This window comes from Zingiber officinale, chromosome 1A, assembly GCF_018446385.1.
Source record: "Zingiber officinale cultivar Zhangliang chromosome 1A, Zo_v1.1, whole genome shotgun sequence".
Classification (NCBI taxonomy): domain Eukaryota; kingdom Viridiplantae; phylum Streptophyta; class Magnoliopsida; order Zingiberales; family Zingiberaceae; genus Zingiber; species Zingiber officinale.
Window position 1 is genome coordinate 134,454,514 of NC_055987.1, and position 14,877 is coordinate 134,469,390.

Here is a 14,877-nt window from a genome sequence, read left to right on the forward strand (position 1 = left end):
GTCCTCTGTAATTTCACAAACCAAATCTCACTGCTTTGAATATTCTTCTCGCGTCTCCAATCCACCAATGATCCTTGGACGCATCCCCTTTATATAGGGAAATAAGCCAGGGACATAATGGACTTTTCCATTATGAGTAGTGAGGAACGAGGATCATGTTTCCATATCCCCATTATCTCCATTTCCAACATATCTGAGCTAAAGCAAAGATATCATAGTTACATGAGAGACGTACAATTAATTTTTATTTGAGCCTGGTAAGGAGATTGGTAGATACTCAGATGACGCTATTTGGATGGCCAAGATGAACTTATATATTTTTATATTTCTTTTCTAGTGGGAGATCGATGCCTCTGGGATGATTTAGGCAGTAGTATTTGGAGTCCGACGAACTCGAATCGAGTCGGTCCGGATTTTCAAGAGCAGTAGTCCATCATCCTACATTGCTGGTCTGCCACCTCTCCTGCTTTTATGCCTGTGTGCTCGCTTTTATGACGCTTGGAGTGGAAACATAACAAAGTCCACAACAGAGCAACACACAGGGGAGGCGAGCGAGCTGTGCAGTTGTTGATCGGTTTACTAAGGTTCAAGTAATAAGTTATTGCTGAAAAAAACACAGAAGTTTTTTGTAAATATGGGTGACAGTGCAAACAGGCGATTATCTATTTTTATTACTTAAAAACAAAATGGGATTATAAAAAAGAAATCCGAGCATAAGAATGCCAGATTTCACCGGTTTGACCAGTCCAGTTACGTTGTATGACATGAACTGGCCAGCCACGGAATTCTTCGGGTTCGACCGCGTGTACTCTGAGCCGTTCCAATTGGACTCACCTAATTAATAAGTATTAGCAGCTCCCGATCTACGCCGTAACCCACACCGAGAAGAAGAGGAGAGGAAGAGAGAGAAATCGGGGACAGCGGAGCGGATGCCGACGGTCGCCGCGTTGCTTCCCCAGGCCACGTTCTTCTCGCGGCCACGCCCACTGCCGTTGTCAATCACCTCCCTGTATGACCTTCACGTTGCCCATCTCCTCTCACCCTTTGGGCGCTCGAAGACCCGGCTGCCCCTCGTCCTCGCCTGCTCTGCAGTCCCCTTCAACGAATTTGACGCCAAGGTCAGATCCAAGATTCACTCATCCAAGGTTAGTAATTTTCTTTTCCATTTAATCTCCGTATAGTGGGTTACCAGAAAAGATACCAATCTATGGGCATCGTGGTGTACTATGTTGGTTTATTTCAACTAGATCGGATTCACAGGAGGAAAATCATATTCAGGAAGCAATTTTTGGGAAAGTTGGGTAATATGAATTATCCAGTATGACCAGTCGAATGAGATGAAATTCGTCTAAGGACAACAATTCTCTGCCGGGTTTCTACTTGTTCCAAAAGTTTAATATTAGGAAATGAGCCAATCTCTACTTGTAATAATTGAATTCGCTCCTTGAATATCAATATAGTTTCTATTTTTTGCCTATAAATTTCTAGAAAGTGAATTAAGTGTCATAAAAAAAATTGTGTGGCCAATTTTTAGAACTTCGCCCTGAACCAATTACTTGAGCATAGTTTGTATTTCATCTCTCTCTCTCTCTCTCTCTCTTGCTGCTTGGCGATATGAAATGTATAACTGCCTATGAGATGAAATGTATGCAGTGACCTTTCCATAAAATATTATCAGCAATCATTTTCGTTCCAAATTATTTCCACTATGCTAAATTGCATCAAAGGTTCAATTCATGGATTTTGTCATTTGGCGGAGTGCTGACATTCTTTCATGACACAGAGTGACACAATAACTAAATCACATGTTTATCTTGATATTGCTTTGTCAATTTCTGCCTTGTGGAAATAAGTTTCTCAGCATTTGTTCTGGATTAGTTTTCACATTAGGATATCACTTAGTTAACTCCAAGATCTTTCATCCATATCTACCTTCTATGATAATTCTTTGTTTTTCAGAAATCCTCACTATTAAGCTTGGTAGATGAGATTGAACCTTTGGATCTGAGACGCATCCAAAAAGATGTTCCACCTAACACAGTCAGCGCAATGAAAAGAACTATTTCAAGCATGCTGGGTCTTCTTCCATCCAACCAATTCAATGTGACAGTTGAAGTTCTTTGGGAATCACTTTTCAAGTTACTAATTTCTTCAATAAAAACAGGGTATGCAAATAGTTAGCTTTCACCTTTTCAAATATTCTGTGTAGCATCTGTAAAATTATTTTTGAGTCTATATTTTAAATATTACTAGTGCACAAATGTTCTTGTTTATTTATTTTTATCACGGTGCACTTTTCTTTCCAGATAATCACAACCAGTGGCCTTGTATGGATCAAAGACATTTTATTATTTCCGTGTTACCTTTTTGGAGTTCATCAATTTGAGTTTTTACGAGGAATTTTCAAAGTAGATATCTTGGTCAATTGAATCAACTAAGTCAGGGATTGGAACACATAGGGATGTCTATTTCATTACATAATACTTTCTTGTTTTCTTAAGAGGAAGAATAGAAACAAGTAAAGAAACAACAACATAAAAATACTTGTCTTTTAGGATCCAATGAAGAATGTGCTTAGCAGGAAAACTTATTTTGTGAGTCTAGGAATTAATTATTCCCAAGCGTGTGCATATAACATTCCTAAATGTATGAGGCAAGCATTTTTTGCAGTGAGAGAGAAGAATAAATTGTTAGTGTTAGCCCTTGGAGTCAATTATAAGATGATCGACAAGGAAACTTTTGTATCATATTTCATCAATAAAAGGTAAAGTTTATGGTTATTATATTTACTTTAGATCTGTACCAAATGAATAAGTATAATAATGTCCTAGAGTAGTAGGTTCTAGTCTACAGCATATCAATTGGTCGAATTGATAGTGGGAGACTATATATATAGAACACCACTCTTAACTATTCTTAGTCAAACATTAATATACAAGGACAATATTAATGTATTGAGACTAGTATTTAGGTCAATTAATGACGGAATCTCTCAAGTCATGATATAAGATATCAAGTTGACACATGGGTATATATTAGAGAATATGTACTGAATTGATCCGCCATGAGAATATTTCATGAATTGTTATATGAGTATCATAAATTTTCTCATTGTGACTATTGGTATGAATAGTCTTTGTATCTGAAGTTACTACGATTTCTTATATAAAAAGTTGTGTACTTTGGTATCGACAAACCTTACCTGTAATAAGGTGAATTTTAAAGCCGATCACTGGTATGCAATAAGTTATGTGAAGGGATGTGAGTGATGTAGATGGAATCTATCTCTTCCATATGACAGAAGTAATATCTATGAGCCCCTTGATTAAGTAAGACACAAGAATTCATGGTCATTCTCAAATTAGTCAATATGAGATATTGAACTTATTTTATTGAGTGTGTCTACTTAGAGATCAAGAAATACAAAGATTGATAAGAGGATGACACGGTCTAGATCAATCTAGATATCAAGGATAGAAGGACCAAGTTATACAAGATAATAGACATAAAAAGGTTAGGTCGGATCTCGACATTCTCGTCACTTGGGTAACCAATGCATTGCTAGATGCCCCTCATTGCATATGTATCTAAAATGGTTTTAAAGATATTGTCAATATTACGAGAACTTATTGGATCACACACAAAGAACATGTTGATTTGGAGATGAGTTTATTTTAGTTTGACTAAAATATTATGGATCCTAAGATTATAGGGTCAAGTCTAATCCGAATTAGACTCATTGAGTTAGAGGGTGTTTGGCTGAGCTTATAAGCTCTCTAAAACAGCTTATAAGCTGTTTTGGAGCTTATAAGCTCTTCAAATTTGTTTGGTAAAAGTTTTTTCAAATAGCTTATAAGCTGTCAAAATAAGTTGTTTTGGAGCTTATAAGCTGTTTTTAAAAAAGTATGGAAGACCCTACTTTTTAAAAAAAAGATCTTATTTTAATAATTTTCTTCTCTAAAATATCCTTATATAATTTCATAAATCCTCATCTTATCCTCCATAACCTTTTATAAACCTAATATCTTCTCTTCCAGCGCTGTGTCATCTTCTATGCCAACGCCTCTTTCCAATTTTCTCTCCCCCGGTGCAGAAATTCGCCCAAAACCCTCTATTAATAAAAAGCCTAAACCCCTCTATTAATAGTATTATACCCTTTTTGATAATTTTATTAATAAAAAGATCTTATAATACCAAACACATCAATACCTTTAAGTTGATTGTAATAAGTTCACCCAAACACTTTAACAACTTATTTTTAAAATAAGATCTAACAACTTATAAGCTCCTAAAACAACTTATAAGTTGTACGAGCTTATAAGTTGTTTTTAATAAGTTTAGCCAAACATCCTCTTAGACTCAAATGAATCCAACCATTGGATTATTGGATCGAGTGTAATCCGAATTAGACTCATTGGATTAGACTCAGCCACTAAAGAGGATTAATGTTCATTAATTGGCATTAATGAAAAAGAGACCAAAAGGAAAAAAAAAAACCTTTTGTATTCATTGGATGAGTACAAAAGTTATTTTGCAATGCATTTTCGGATGATTTTTTTTCTAGCCTTCCTCTTCTTCTCTTGGACGAACCATCCAAGTTGCTAGCACAACGAAAGTGGTTCTTCTCCGAAACCGAGTTCGTGCAACGAACGTGGAACCTGTTCGTGTAGATATCGAAGAGGCGCGGTCATTCTGATCGTGCTGAGATCTGTCAAATCAAAGTTGCTGTCGGGATTGTACCGTTCATGCAACAAAGGTAGTCATTCTATCAAACTTTGTATACTGTATTCGCATGTATATCTGAGGGATCGATTTTTCCGCCACATATATTTATTGTTTTTCGCAAAAGATCCCTACATAAATGTTCTGCTAAGACCGCTTAGGATGGACCCCATGCAGAAGTTGTTCCATCCAAACAATGCCATCACTCTAGAGAATATTGTATTTGCTGGGTCGGCAAAATATGGTGCTAAAATCATTTCCTGGTCACCATTTACAATCCTAAAGTAAAGATTTCATAGCCATGATACTTGGCTCGTGCTTATTCTATTTTTATAAGGTTACTTTGAATGCAATGAGTTTTAACAAATTTTAACCTGTCAACTCTTTTTGTCTGTCTCACCTTGACTAGTTTAACTGAATTTTAATCTTAGCACTGAGTACATAATTTGAATTATGCTTGCAGGTACACATTGTGCAATGCAGAATATAGACTTTGTCTTGAAAAGAATATAGATATTCCTGAAAAGAATATAGATCATGATGAAAAAGGAAAAACAGATACTTCAGGAATTGAGAATACTGATATTTTCTCTGAAAGGACTAATGCAATGTTCAACTCTTTGGAGGAAAAGGATGTTCTAAATGATCATAATAAGCATAATATGCATGAACATGATGAATCATGTGAGGATATGAGCACTAAAATTTGTGGTAATCTGACACCTCAAGCCATAGAATATATTCAGCAGCTGCAATCTAAGTTGAGATCTGTGGAAAAGGTACTATGTTTTATATGCAACAATAGTGTTCTAAGTCTGCAATCTTCCACAAATTAAGAGATTTCCTTCAACAAGAAAATGTCTCTTACTAAATTTTCAGTTTTGAACAAGTCTCTTTCTTTGCTGAAGAAGTGCAAATGGTTGGTTTGCTGTCCCAATTTTGAAGCAAGGGAAATATGCTATTTCCATGAAGGATTGCTGACATTTTAAATGCACCTTTGATCTAGCGTGTTTTTCTGATTTGGATTATTTATTTTCTAATTTTCATTGGGGATGGGTTTTTAACAGAAGTCCAAAGTCTCTAATTATCTTTTTGCCATAAATAGTGATTTTCACTTTGCTTTTTTCTCTCTGGGTGGGAGTTTCCCTCTTAGTGAGGTGCCTTCGCTTGTTTGTCTGTTGTGTGATACTAGCTTCTCTATTGGAATAAATGGCCTTGTGCCACCTTTTGAATGAAAAAACAAAGGTAAACTGTAGTGATTATATTTCTTGTTTGAATTATAAAGCTGTGGAGCTAAGTCCTCAGTCCATTCAGAGTAATCTTAGTGCATGGAATTTGACAAAAAAAAAATGTACAAATTGATGGTAAAGTGTGTAACAAAGTGATGGTCCATTTCTATAGGCTTATTTGGGTAATAGTGTAATCAAGGTTTAAAATTTCGACCCGTGCCGAGGTTTCGGTTTTGGATCGGAACGATACGATTTCGGTACCGTATCGTGCCGTGTCGATATAATTTCGGTATTTTTTAAATATAAAATATATTAATTAAAAAATAAAATATTTAGCATAAATATTTAAAAAATAAACAATATAAAAACTAATCTTTAAAAAAGGAAAAGATATGAAAATAGATAAATAAATAAATAAATAAATAAATAAATACAAATTTTATTATAATTTTTAAATTAAAATAAATGGAATATAAAATTAATTAGATAATTTTATTAGGGTTTAATAAAGCCTCTTTAGATTATCTCCATCTTATCTAGGAGTTGATTGAAATAATTAACCTAAGTATAATTAAAAAAAATCTGAAATCCGACACCACTCGCGAGCTCGTGCGACTTTGGCACTGCCGCGGGGTTGTGCGACCCCTTAGCCATGGCCACGAGGATCGCGTGACTCCTCTGGTGTGACCACGGTGGTCGTGCGAGCCCTTTGCAGCGCCCGCAGGGTTACGTGGCGCCTCCGCGGCGGCAGCGGAAGGGTTATGCAACCCCTCCGCTGCTGTTGCGGGGTCGAGCGACCCCTCCATTACGACCATGGGTCGCGCAACACGTCGCAGCCGTTGCGGATCTGGTGTCAGGGTAGTGCCAGTCGTCGAGTGGAACAAGATGTTTCGCCCGTTTCGATCGTCTCGGCACGGCACTTTAAACCATGAGTGTAATTATTTTGAATTTGTCACCACAGATGTTGTATTGGCTTATTTGGGATGGGTAGCTCATAAATAAGAGCAACTTTTGCCAACTAATGTCACATAACTCATAGCAGTTATTCTTATGCTGGCTAGCATTCCTGTCTTGTTATTTGTCTTATTAGCATCATCAAATTGCAGATGTATTTTTCCTCTCTCTGTCTTCTTGTACTATTATCATTTCCAGTTTAAAAAATTGATACATTTCAAATGATAATTTGTCAGATTTTGCTTACCATTGTTCATAATGTTATGAATCTCCAGGACTTATATGCTATGAAAAGGAAACATTCTGCCCTTCAGATGCAACAGTTTGTAGGAGACGAAAAAAATGAGCTATTGGATTATTTGAGATCATTGCAACCTGAGAAGGTGAGATATACTACTACGTGCAATTATTTCCACTATGTTGAATTTCTAGTAAGCTTGCAGCTCATCTTGATGCTATCAACCAGTGTTGTTGTGTGCTTCATGTTAATTCACAAAGTTCCGGGGTTTTCTCCGACCATTTTCCAGATTTAAAACGGTGCAAATTTATATAGAATCTACACAATCTAGTTAAAGAAATTTATTTATTTTTCTTAATTTTGGGAGGAGATATTTCCATCAATATGAATCACTCCCCATGTGATTTGGAGATTTGGCAAAAGCAGGAGAACCTGACAAGACTTATAAATGAGTTTCAGGGTTTTGTTCTTAAGACCTTATGAAATTTACTGATTTAGCATTTTACTGTAAAAAGTGAGTTTTTTAAGCTAATAGCTTGTTTGATTAATGTGGTATATTTTAATTGATTTTTTTTTCCTGCAGGTTGCTGAAATTTCTGAGCCGACCTGCTCTGAGGTAGACGATGTGATTCACTCAGTAGGGCATGGCCTACTCGCAGCTCTATCGCCAAAAATGTATTTTAGGCCACCACAACAATCCGAAAACATGACAGCCGGGATCTTAAACGCATGGAACGATGACTCTTCAGAACATGTTGATAACACCTACCTTAAGTTTCAGCCTATGGTTACAGTCCCTAGGGATTTTCTTGCACGCCTTCTTTTCTGGTATGAATGACATATCAAGTACTTTCACAGTTGCAGCTTATGCTTTGTAATTCTCTAATCTGAAACCCTTGTGCTGGTACTAGGTGCATGTTATTGGGCCATTACATTAGAGGCCTCGAGTTCAGGCTAGGGCTTGTGCAACTATTCAACATATCCGACAATTAACGAGCTACATCAGCAGATGGCACCGCCGAGTAAGTAATACATGTTTTTGTAGGAGAGGCCCATATAATAATTCAAGTTCTTCCCCTTATTCAGTAAGAACAAACTCAATGACACCGATTTGGGTTATTAGCAAGCCGGGCAAAGATACTTCCTTCAACCCCTGCAAAATCTGGTAGCACAAAGCATCGTGTCCTTTAAACTAACTAATCTAGGAACATCTGGTCGGCAGAAGTTACTGCAAGTCTGTCTTAGTGAGTAGGCGCCAAAAATGTAAATAGCGTCTGTAAATACTTGAAATAAGTGCTACAAAGAGATTGGTTATCGTAGATGCATTCATGTTAGGGACTCTCAAGTACATGCCTTTGACAACTTTATTTATGTCTAAGAACGTGCATCCCGCAGGCCAACCGCAATCAAGTGTAGTCTTTCTTTGGTGTTTCTATTTATCCAGACCCCTCTGTCAGACTCCTCGCAACTTGAAATCTCTATCAGACAACCGGATTGCATGGTAAAAGTTAATTGCTGGGACTTTAAAATCTTGTCTACCGGCACAAGTATGCTGGCTCATCATGGCTTGAAAATTTTCAGACTTGTCTGCCTGCTTGTTGTGCACTTGGTAAGTTACAGAGCAGAAATTAAAAATGTTTCAGCATGATTCCCGGAGGATGAGCCTACAAAATCCTGGAATTCAAATTGATTGCCACCAAATATTCATTGTGTTCCACCTTTGTTTGCCCATGTTTTTGTGCCAATAATTGCACAGGCCAACGACGTGCGTTACCGATTGAGACTGGCACGTACCAGGTTAAGTCACTGCCGTTGCGTTGGCCTTTTATTTTTATTTTTATTTTTATTTTTTTATTTTTATATTTTTACGCGCCTAAAGGTATTTATTGTTGTAGATAGGGTTATCCCTTCAACGTCCTGGATAAGATGTCGTGTAAGGCGCCCATAACTAGCGACCATGCCAGCTTCTGAGTTCTAACCTCTTTCGTTGACCTACTTTTTCAACTTTTGTTTTCGTTGACATTATTGTTCAATCTGTCTACACTTATCTCGTCCTTAGAGATAATAACGATTCTGAATCCGCGTTTCATACATTGTTTATCCATCCGTTCTTTTTATTTTTTTTATTTATTACTATTATTGTTATTATTATTACAAAATCGCCTAGTTATTCAACGTAAGAAGGGTGGGCGGCTGCTCTAATAATGTTAGCCGTACAAAGTATTGAAGTGAGAAACCAACATTTTAATAACACATTACAGATATATATAATTAACTACATTACACTTCCGAACAAATAACCTGAGCAGAGAGATAGTGATGGATCGATCCTATTCTGAAGTCATCGACGGGTGATGGCATGCCATTTTTTTTTGTTATTCTTCGCCGTTGACACCGTTTTAATCCTAATCCTATCCGCTACATTTTATATTTATTTATACATACTACCTAATCGAACATTTTAATTTATAAGCTTGTTGTTAATGGGGGCCCAATTGGGGCAGCTCTGGCTGAAGTGGGCCTCCACGACTCTGGAGTCCAAGAGATCGATAATGGGTGGGAAGGTGACGCAGCGTGGGACCTTGTACTGGTTAATGGAGGCGCCCCGGGAGAGCGCGTAGTCCATGAGCTCATCGAACGTGCCGCCGCCCACCACCCTGATTTCCAGCGGCCCGATGGAGCCGTCCGCCACCCGGCTCTGTCGGTACACCGTGTTCATCGCCTCTTCCATCTCCAGGCAGCATGCCTGCAGTGTCTCTGCCGGCGGCCAGTGCCCCCCTTCCCCTTCCTTCACCAGCAGCTCCCAGTAGATGACGTAATGCCCCGGAATGACCTTCGTATCCGCCTGGCTCGTGTACTCCACCACCGTCGTTCCCCACGGCCGCAGAAGCGCCGCTGCCCGCTCCACCGCAGCCTGCAGTTCCGCCTCGTCGGTTTTGTCTGACTCGATGCTCAGCAGCACGTTCTTCCTCCGCACGAACCGGAACTCCGGCGCCGCGTTGTGAAACCCCGTCACCTGGAAGATGTATGCCGCTTTGAAATATTAAATATTGCATTACCAAATTGATTATATAGAGCAATAAGTTGATTAATTACCTGGAGAATGTCGCCGACGCGATAGCGGCAGAGGCCGGCGTAGGTGGTGACAACAAGCTCATAATGCTTACCGACCTCGACGTCGGCCAGGTCGACGAGCTGCGGCGCCGCTCCGCCACCGACGGCGGAGCCATCCTCGTGGGGAAGGAACTCGAAGTAGCCCATCATAGGCATGATGGTGTAGGAAACTTCACTGGGCTTGCACATCGGCCGGAGGTTGAGTCCAAAATAGCACTCCGACGAGGCGTACATGGTGCACGTCATCGGCAGCCTGCCGCCGTAGTACTCCAGTGTCGGAATATACTGCGCCATCGCTCCCGTCACAATCACGTCTAGGTACTTGGTATTGGGCCAGATCCGCTTCACGATCCCGGCCCAGTCGCCTCCCGCACACTCCGCCTCGATGAACTCCGCGAGCGCCGGGTCGGGCCTCAGGAGCTCTGCCACCGCCTCGCGGATAGCGGGGTCGGTGATTTTGGGAGTGAGGACGCCGGCAAAGATGTCGGCGGCGAGGTCGCGCCAGTGGAGCTGGAGGAAGCGGATAGCTCGGAGAAGACCGGAGGCGAAGACAGCGCCGACACGGAGGACGGCAAGGCGATCGATGAGGCCGCAGAGCATCTGCGTGTACATGCTCTGGAATGCGTCGGCGCAGAGGATAGCGGCGGTGGGACTCGTGTAGACGTTGTAGGGGTCGAACGGGCGCGACCGGAAGTGGTCGCTCTTGTAGTAGCTAGTGAGCACCGGCCTCGCCGGCAGGCCCCCAGGCGTCCGGCTCTCCGACTTCACGAACAGGAAGTAGAGCGCCTTCCCCTTGTCCAATCCCGGCACGTACCTAACCAAAAATTCATGGAAATTTATTAATTATCTTGTCAAAGATTAATAAGTTAAGGTACTAGAGATTAATTAAACGAATCAGCATCGGTCTGATGTAAACAACAATAATTGAGGATGTTTAATTAATAAACCGCTATAATCATGCATCTTTAAAATCAACTTTTGCAAGAAGAGCTAAAGCTTTGTATATGGAAGCTCGATTTGGTGGTGGCAACTGAGATTATATAATCTAGAAGAAGAAAACATATATAATTAATTTGTTGAAATTGGAGATTAATTACCGAAGGATTCGCATGGATCATATACCATGAAATATTCTTCGAAGAAAAGACAAAAAGAGAGAGAGAGAGGAGGAGGAGGAGGAGGAGAAGCAGCAGTACGGACGGGTTCATAACAGGCATCAGAAGACTGTAGAGGAGTTGCCGCCGGTCGAGCTCCGTTTGGATGGTCGGCATCAGCTTCCTCTCACCGGCCGACGTCCCCGAACTACGTCCGCAAGAGTCAATATTAACCACAAATTAAGAATAAAAATAAGCCAGAAATTATTGAAAGAAATGATCGGCTGATAATTAATTACCTTGTTAGGAACTCCGAGATGGGGTGGCCGGAGAGGATGGCGGAGCGGTCGCCGTTGGCGATCCTCTGGATCTCCGGTTGAAGGTCCTCGTACGTGACCATCGGAATTTTGGACTTGAAGGTGGCGCGGTCGGTGGCGCCTCGGAGCTCGTACCGGCCCAGGTACTCTGTTTCGGCGTTCTGCGTCAGGATCTCAGCCAGCACCCGCTCTTGCTCCTTGTCGACGTTCACCGTCATCTCCTCGATGAACGCGAGTTTCTCGGCGTCCTTCTCGCACGCCGCCGGGCCTAGCTTGGTGGTCGCCGGCGCCGCCGTCGTGCTCGCCGCCTTCAGCACCGCCATTGATTCGATTTGATCAAGTAGCACAGATGAGATTCGATGGTTGTGGGTGGGATGGGAATCGAGGAGGAGGGTGTATTTATAGGACGGGCGAGGGGGATGGAACCATGCACGTAGGCGGCGGAGTGAGGCGTAGGCGAGGCCAGGGGCGTGTCGGGGAGGAGAGGGGGCAAGCGGTGTCCCGCGTGGCGTCAGTGTCCGGAAAGGATCCGACAGCGGTGGGCCTCGGTGCTGGCCACGTAGGCAGCGGCCACGTCGGAGCACTGTCGCGGCTCGCGTCACCCGCGGTGGCCCGCGACAGCGACGGCCAGCCGGCGTCACAGAAAGCTGCCGCTCCGGCTGACGTCGGGCCCCGCCTTTGGCTTCCCCGCGCATGGTGTACGCGTGTCGAGTAGCCGGAACGCTGCGACGCTGTGCCGTGTCCGGAGCACCGCACGCTACCTTTTAGCCTCGCGTGAATAATTCACGTAAAGAAAATTTGGGTCTATTTTCTTCTTCTGAAAATAAATCAATGAATAAATAAATATATAAAAGCCGATATCTTCCAGATTCGTTCTCGTTGTCACATACGCTGTTGTGTCAGGACTAGAAGGATAAATGTTGAATTGTTTTGACGGATAACCAAGAGACAGTAGTTACTATTTAAATAAATGACATTTCTGTCTCGATGCCAAATGTTTGGGTGCATACTCAGCCCGTGATCGAATATTTTTGCAGGCTATGTGTAGGGCAGCGTGTCTCCTCCTTCGATCCGTCCATTCGAGGACCACGTATCTTTTTTTCACCTTGTGTATAATTAAGAGGCGCTTTAATGAATTAGTGTTCTTGCTCACATAATTAGCATTAACAAGTCTGCCATAATGAGATCATATGATGACTTATCAACAATTAATTAAGGATCGATGAGCACAGCAAAAAGCTAGCGTGTTGTTAATTCCAAGGCCGATGGCTCTGATCGCGCGGTTGGCTTCTTCGTCCGAATTAACTGTATCAATTTGGAGGAAGAAGTAGAGACGGATGAGGCCTTAGTTCGAGTGGTCGACCCGAAATTATATTGAAGGGAATCTTCTTCCAGGATTTACGATGCTTTAGTCCGTCTCTTTCGTGACGCGGCCAACTTTCTCTACTTTTGATGCTTCAGAGGTGGCTCAAGGTTTTCAAACTTTGTCCTCTCTTTGACGAATAAGTGAGGACTGGTCAACACAACTCAACACAACACAACACGGAGCAAAATGGTTTGAATCCCTTAAACAGCTGCGTTAGCTAGTACGCAAGTACTTGTGTGTTTGTGATGATGATTGGTTCACTCGATCAGCGCAAAAACATTATATATATATTCAACAGTTTGGTCGTTGCAAATCACGCTCAAGAGATGCACCCAAAACCATTGACTTCATTTAATAGCTAGCTAGCTATAGCTAGGGTTTGGTAGCAGGATTAGGTATAGGAATCCTCAACTCCCATGCATCGAGCAGACACTGAGCATTTTAAAACAGTCTGATGGCAGGGATCGACCTGATGGGGCAAGCTCATCCCCTCTCTCTTTCCTTTTCATCTCCTGAAGGAATTGGCTTGGTTTTTCAAAGCAGCGGATAAGGTTTGACAATGGACGTTTCAACAAACACCTTGTTGTGTAACCCCAGCGAGCTAATTAATTAAGGAAGTGGAAGCTAGGTTAAAATTTTCCATGCAGAGGTTGGGTGAAAATTTAGCTGTTCCTCTATGTCTCATGCTGAACATGTTGCACAAGAAACAAGATAACTTTCAAACTCGAGCTTACTGTACTTTTTTCTTGGGGGCTAGTTTTTATGTCTCTGTGTTTTTTTTACTTTCTTAAGAAAAGACAGGAGGACTTTGAATTGGACCACTGCCACTTGTTTAGGATTATCATATTTTGGTGAGCAAGGTCTAAAGGTTGATTCTGAAGACTGCATTGGACTGCATGAAAGGAAAGAGGAATAATTAATTGAAGAGTGATGATCAGCTCATTCAAACTAAGCTGTTCATATTGAACACTAAATTGGTTTAATTTGCCTAATGATAGATGCCGCCCAATTGTCCTCTTTCATTAATTTGATGTTTATGAAGATTTGTAGTATGAAACGAGTCTAGGCATAATAAGAGTGCACGGATGTTTTAGTGTGTAGCTAGCTTTGTCCAAAAGTTTACTACCTTTTCTCAGATATTATACAAACTAACAATAAGTCAAGCATCCACATTAATGTATTCTCTTTTATTTGCTCCTTTTTTTATCATTATTTGTATAAAAATGTTTGGCACATTAAATTCAACCGTGATGAAAGCTTAATTTCCATTGAATAATATATAATTTGAGTATTCTATTTTTTGTTGTTTGTTTAACATTAAGGCTTTGAAAAGTGAAAGCATTAATTTCAATCTGAATGTGTCATCAATGATCTAAACCACCAAAAATGAGTACAAGATTATATATGTTTTTCTAATTGCCAGAAGTGACCAAATTTTAGCATAGGAAAAAGTGAACTTTCCTACTTAAATTAAAATATTAGGGAAACAAATAATATATGATCACATGCGATTTGTCGTCGTTGACTTCTGATGGTTCACTTGCATATAAGCCAAAGAAAAGTCATGCCCCTCCTCCACTCCCCTGTTGGTTGAACCTATGCCTAGTGCCTTTGTAGCTAGGCATGGTTCCATGAATAATTTATTATCTCCAGGCCATTTTAGGATTGCATGCTGTTCTTGGTCATTACTATGTGACAAGAATTTGACATTTTGGTCTAGGGTTGAGGGAACATAGCAAGATTTTGTAGGATTATTAGTGCATTTTCAGTAAGATATGTGATCTTTGCGAGCATGACAATGGTCAAAATAAACACTTTGGACTCTCTTTTTTCACACATCTTT

The 14,877-nt window shown here is 40.7% G+C and overlaps 2 protein-coding genes across 2 annotated transcripts; one reads left to right on the forward strand and one right to left on the reverse strand.

The window, feature by feature from the left end:
- The first annotated feature begins 853 nt into the window (after positions 1-853).
- On the forward strand, positions 854-8,611 carry LOC122034349. The gene is made up of 6 exons (XM_042593563.1): positions 854-1,145; positions 1,960-2,165; positions 5,186-5,501; positions 7,181-7,288; positions 7,727-7,971; positions 8,055-8,611. The coding sequence occupies exons 1-6, from the start codon at positions 930-932 to the stop codon at positions 8,134-8,136; spliced, it is 1,173 nt and encodes a 390-aa protein (XP_042449497.1). The 5' UTR covers positions 854-929; the 3' UTR covers positions 8,137-8,611.
- A 755-nt stretch (positions 8,612-9,366) lies between these two features.
- LOC122034376 (indole-3-acetic acid-amido synthetase GH3.8-like) lies at positions 9,367-12,033 on the reverse strand. Its single transcript, XM_042593611.1, has 4 exons — positions 11,651-12,033; positions 11,458-11,559; positions 10,240-11,071; positions 9,367-10,159 (listed from the first exon to the last, which is right to left on the reverse strand). Exons 1-4 carry the CDS (start codon positions 11,989-11,991, stop codon positions 9,605-9,607), a joined length of 1,830 nt encoding a protein of 609 aa, XP_042449545.1. The 5' UTR covers positions 11,992-12,033; the 3' UTR covers positions 9,367-9,604.
- Between the last annotated feature and the right edge of the window lie 2,844 nt (positions 12,034-14,877).

Coding starts and splice junctions, on each gene's coding strand:
- LOC122034376 (XM_042593611.1), bottom strand. CDS start 11,991: ATGGCGGTGCTGAAGGCGGCGAGCACGACGGCGGCGCCGGCGACCACC. Junction 11,072..11,457: donor CTGATGCCTGTTATGAACCC/GTCCGTACTGCT, acceptor ATTTTTGGTTAG/GTACGTGCCGGGATTGGACA. Junction 10,160..10,239: donor GCGTCGGCGACATTCTCCAG/GTAATTAATCAA, acceptor TACATCTTCCAG/GTGACGGGGTTTCACAACGC.
- LOC122034349 (XM_042593563.1), top strand. CDS start 930: ATGCCGACGGTCGCCGCGTTGCTTCCCCAGGCCACGTTCTTCTCGCGG. Junction 5,502..7,180: donor AGTTGAGATCTGTGGAAAAG/GTACTATGTTTT, acceptor ATGAATCTCCAG/GACTTATATGCTATGAAAAG. Junction 7,972..8,054: donor CTTGCACGCCTTCTTTTCTG/GTATGAATGACA, acceptor TGCTGGTACTAG/GTGCATGTTATTGGGCCATT.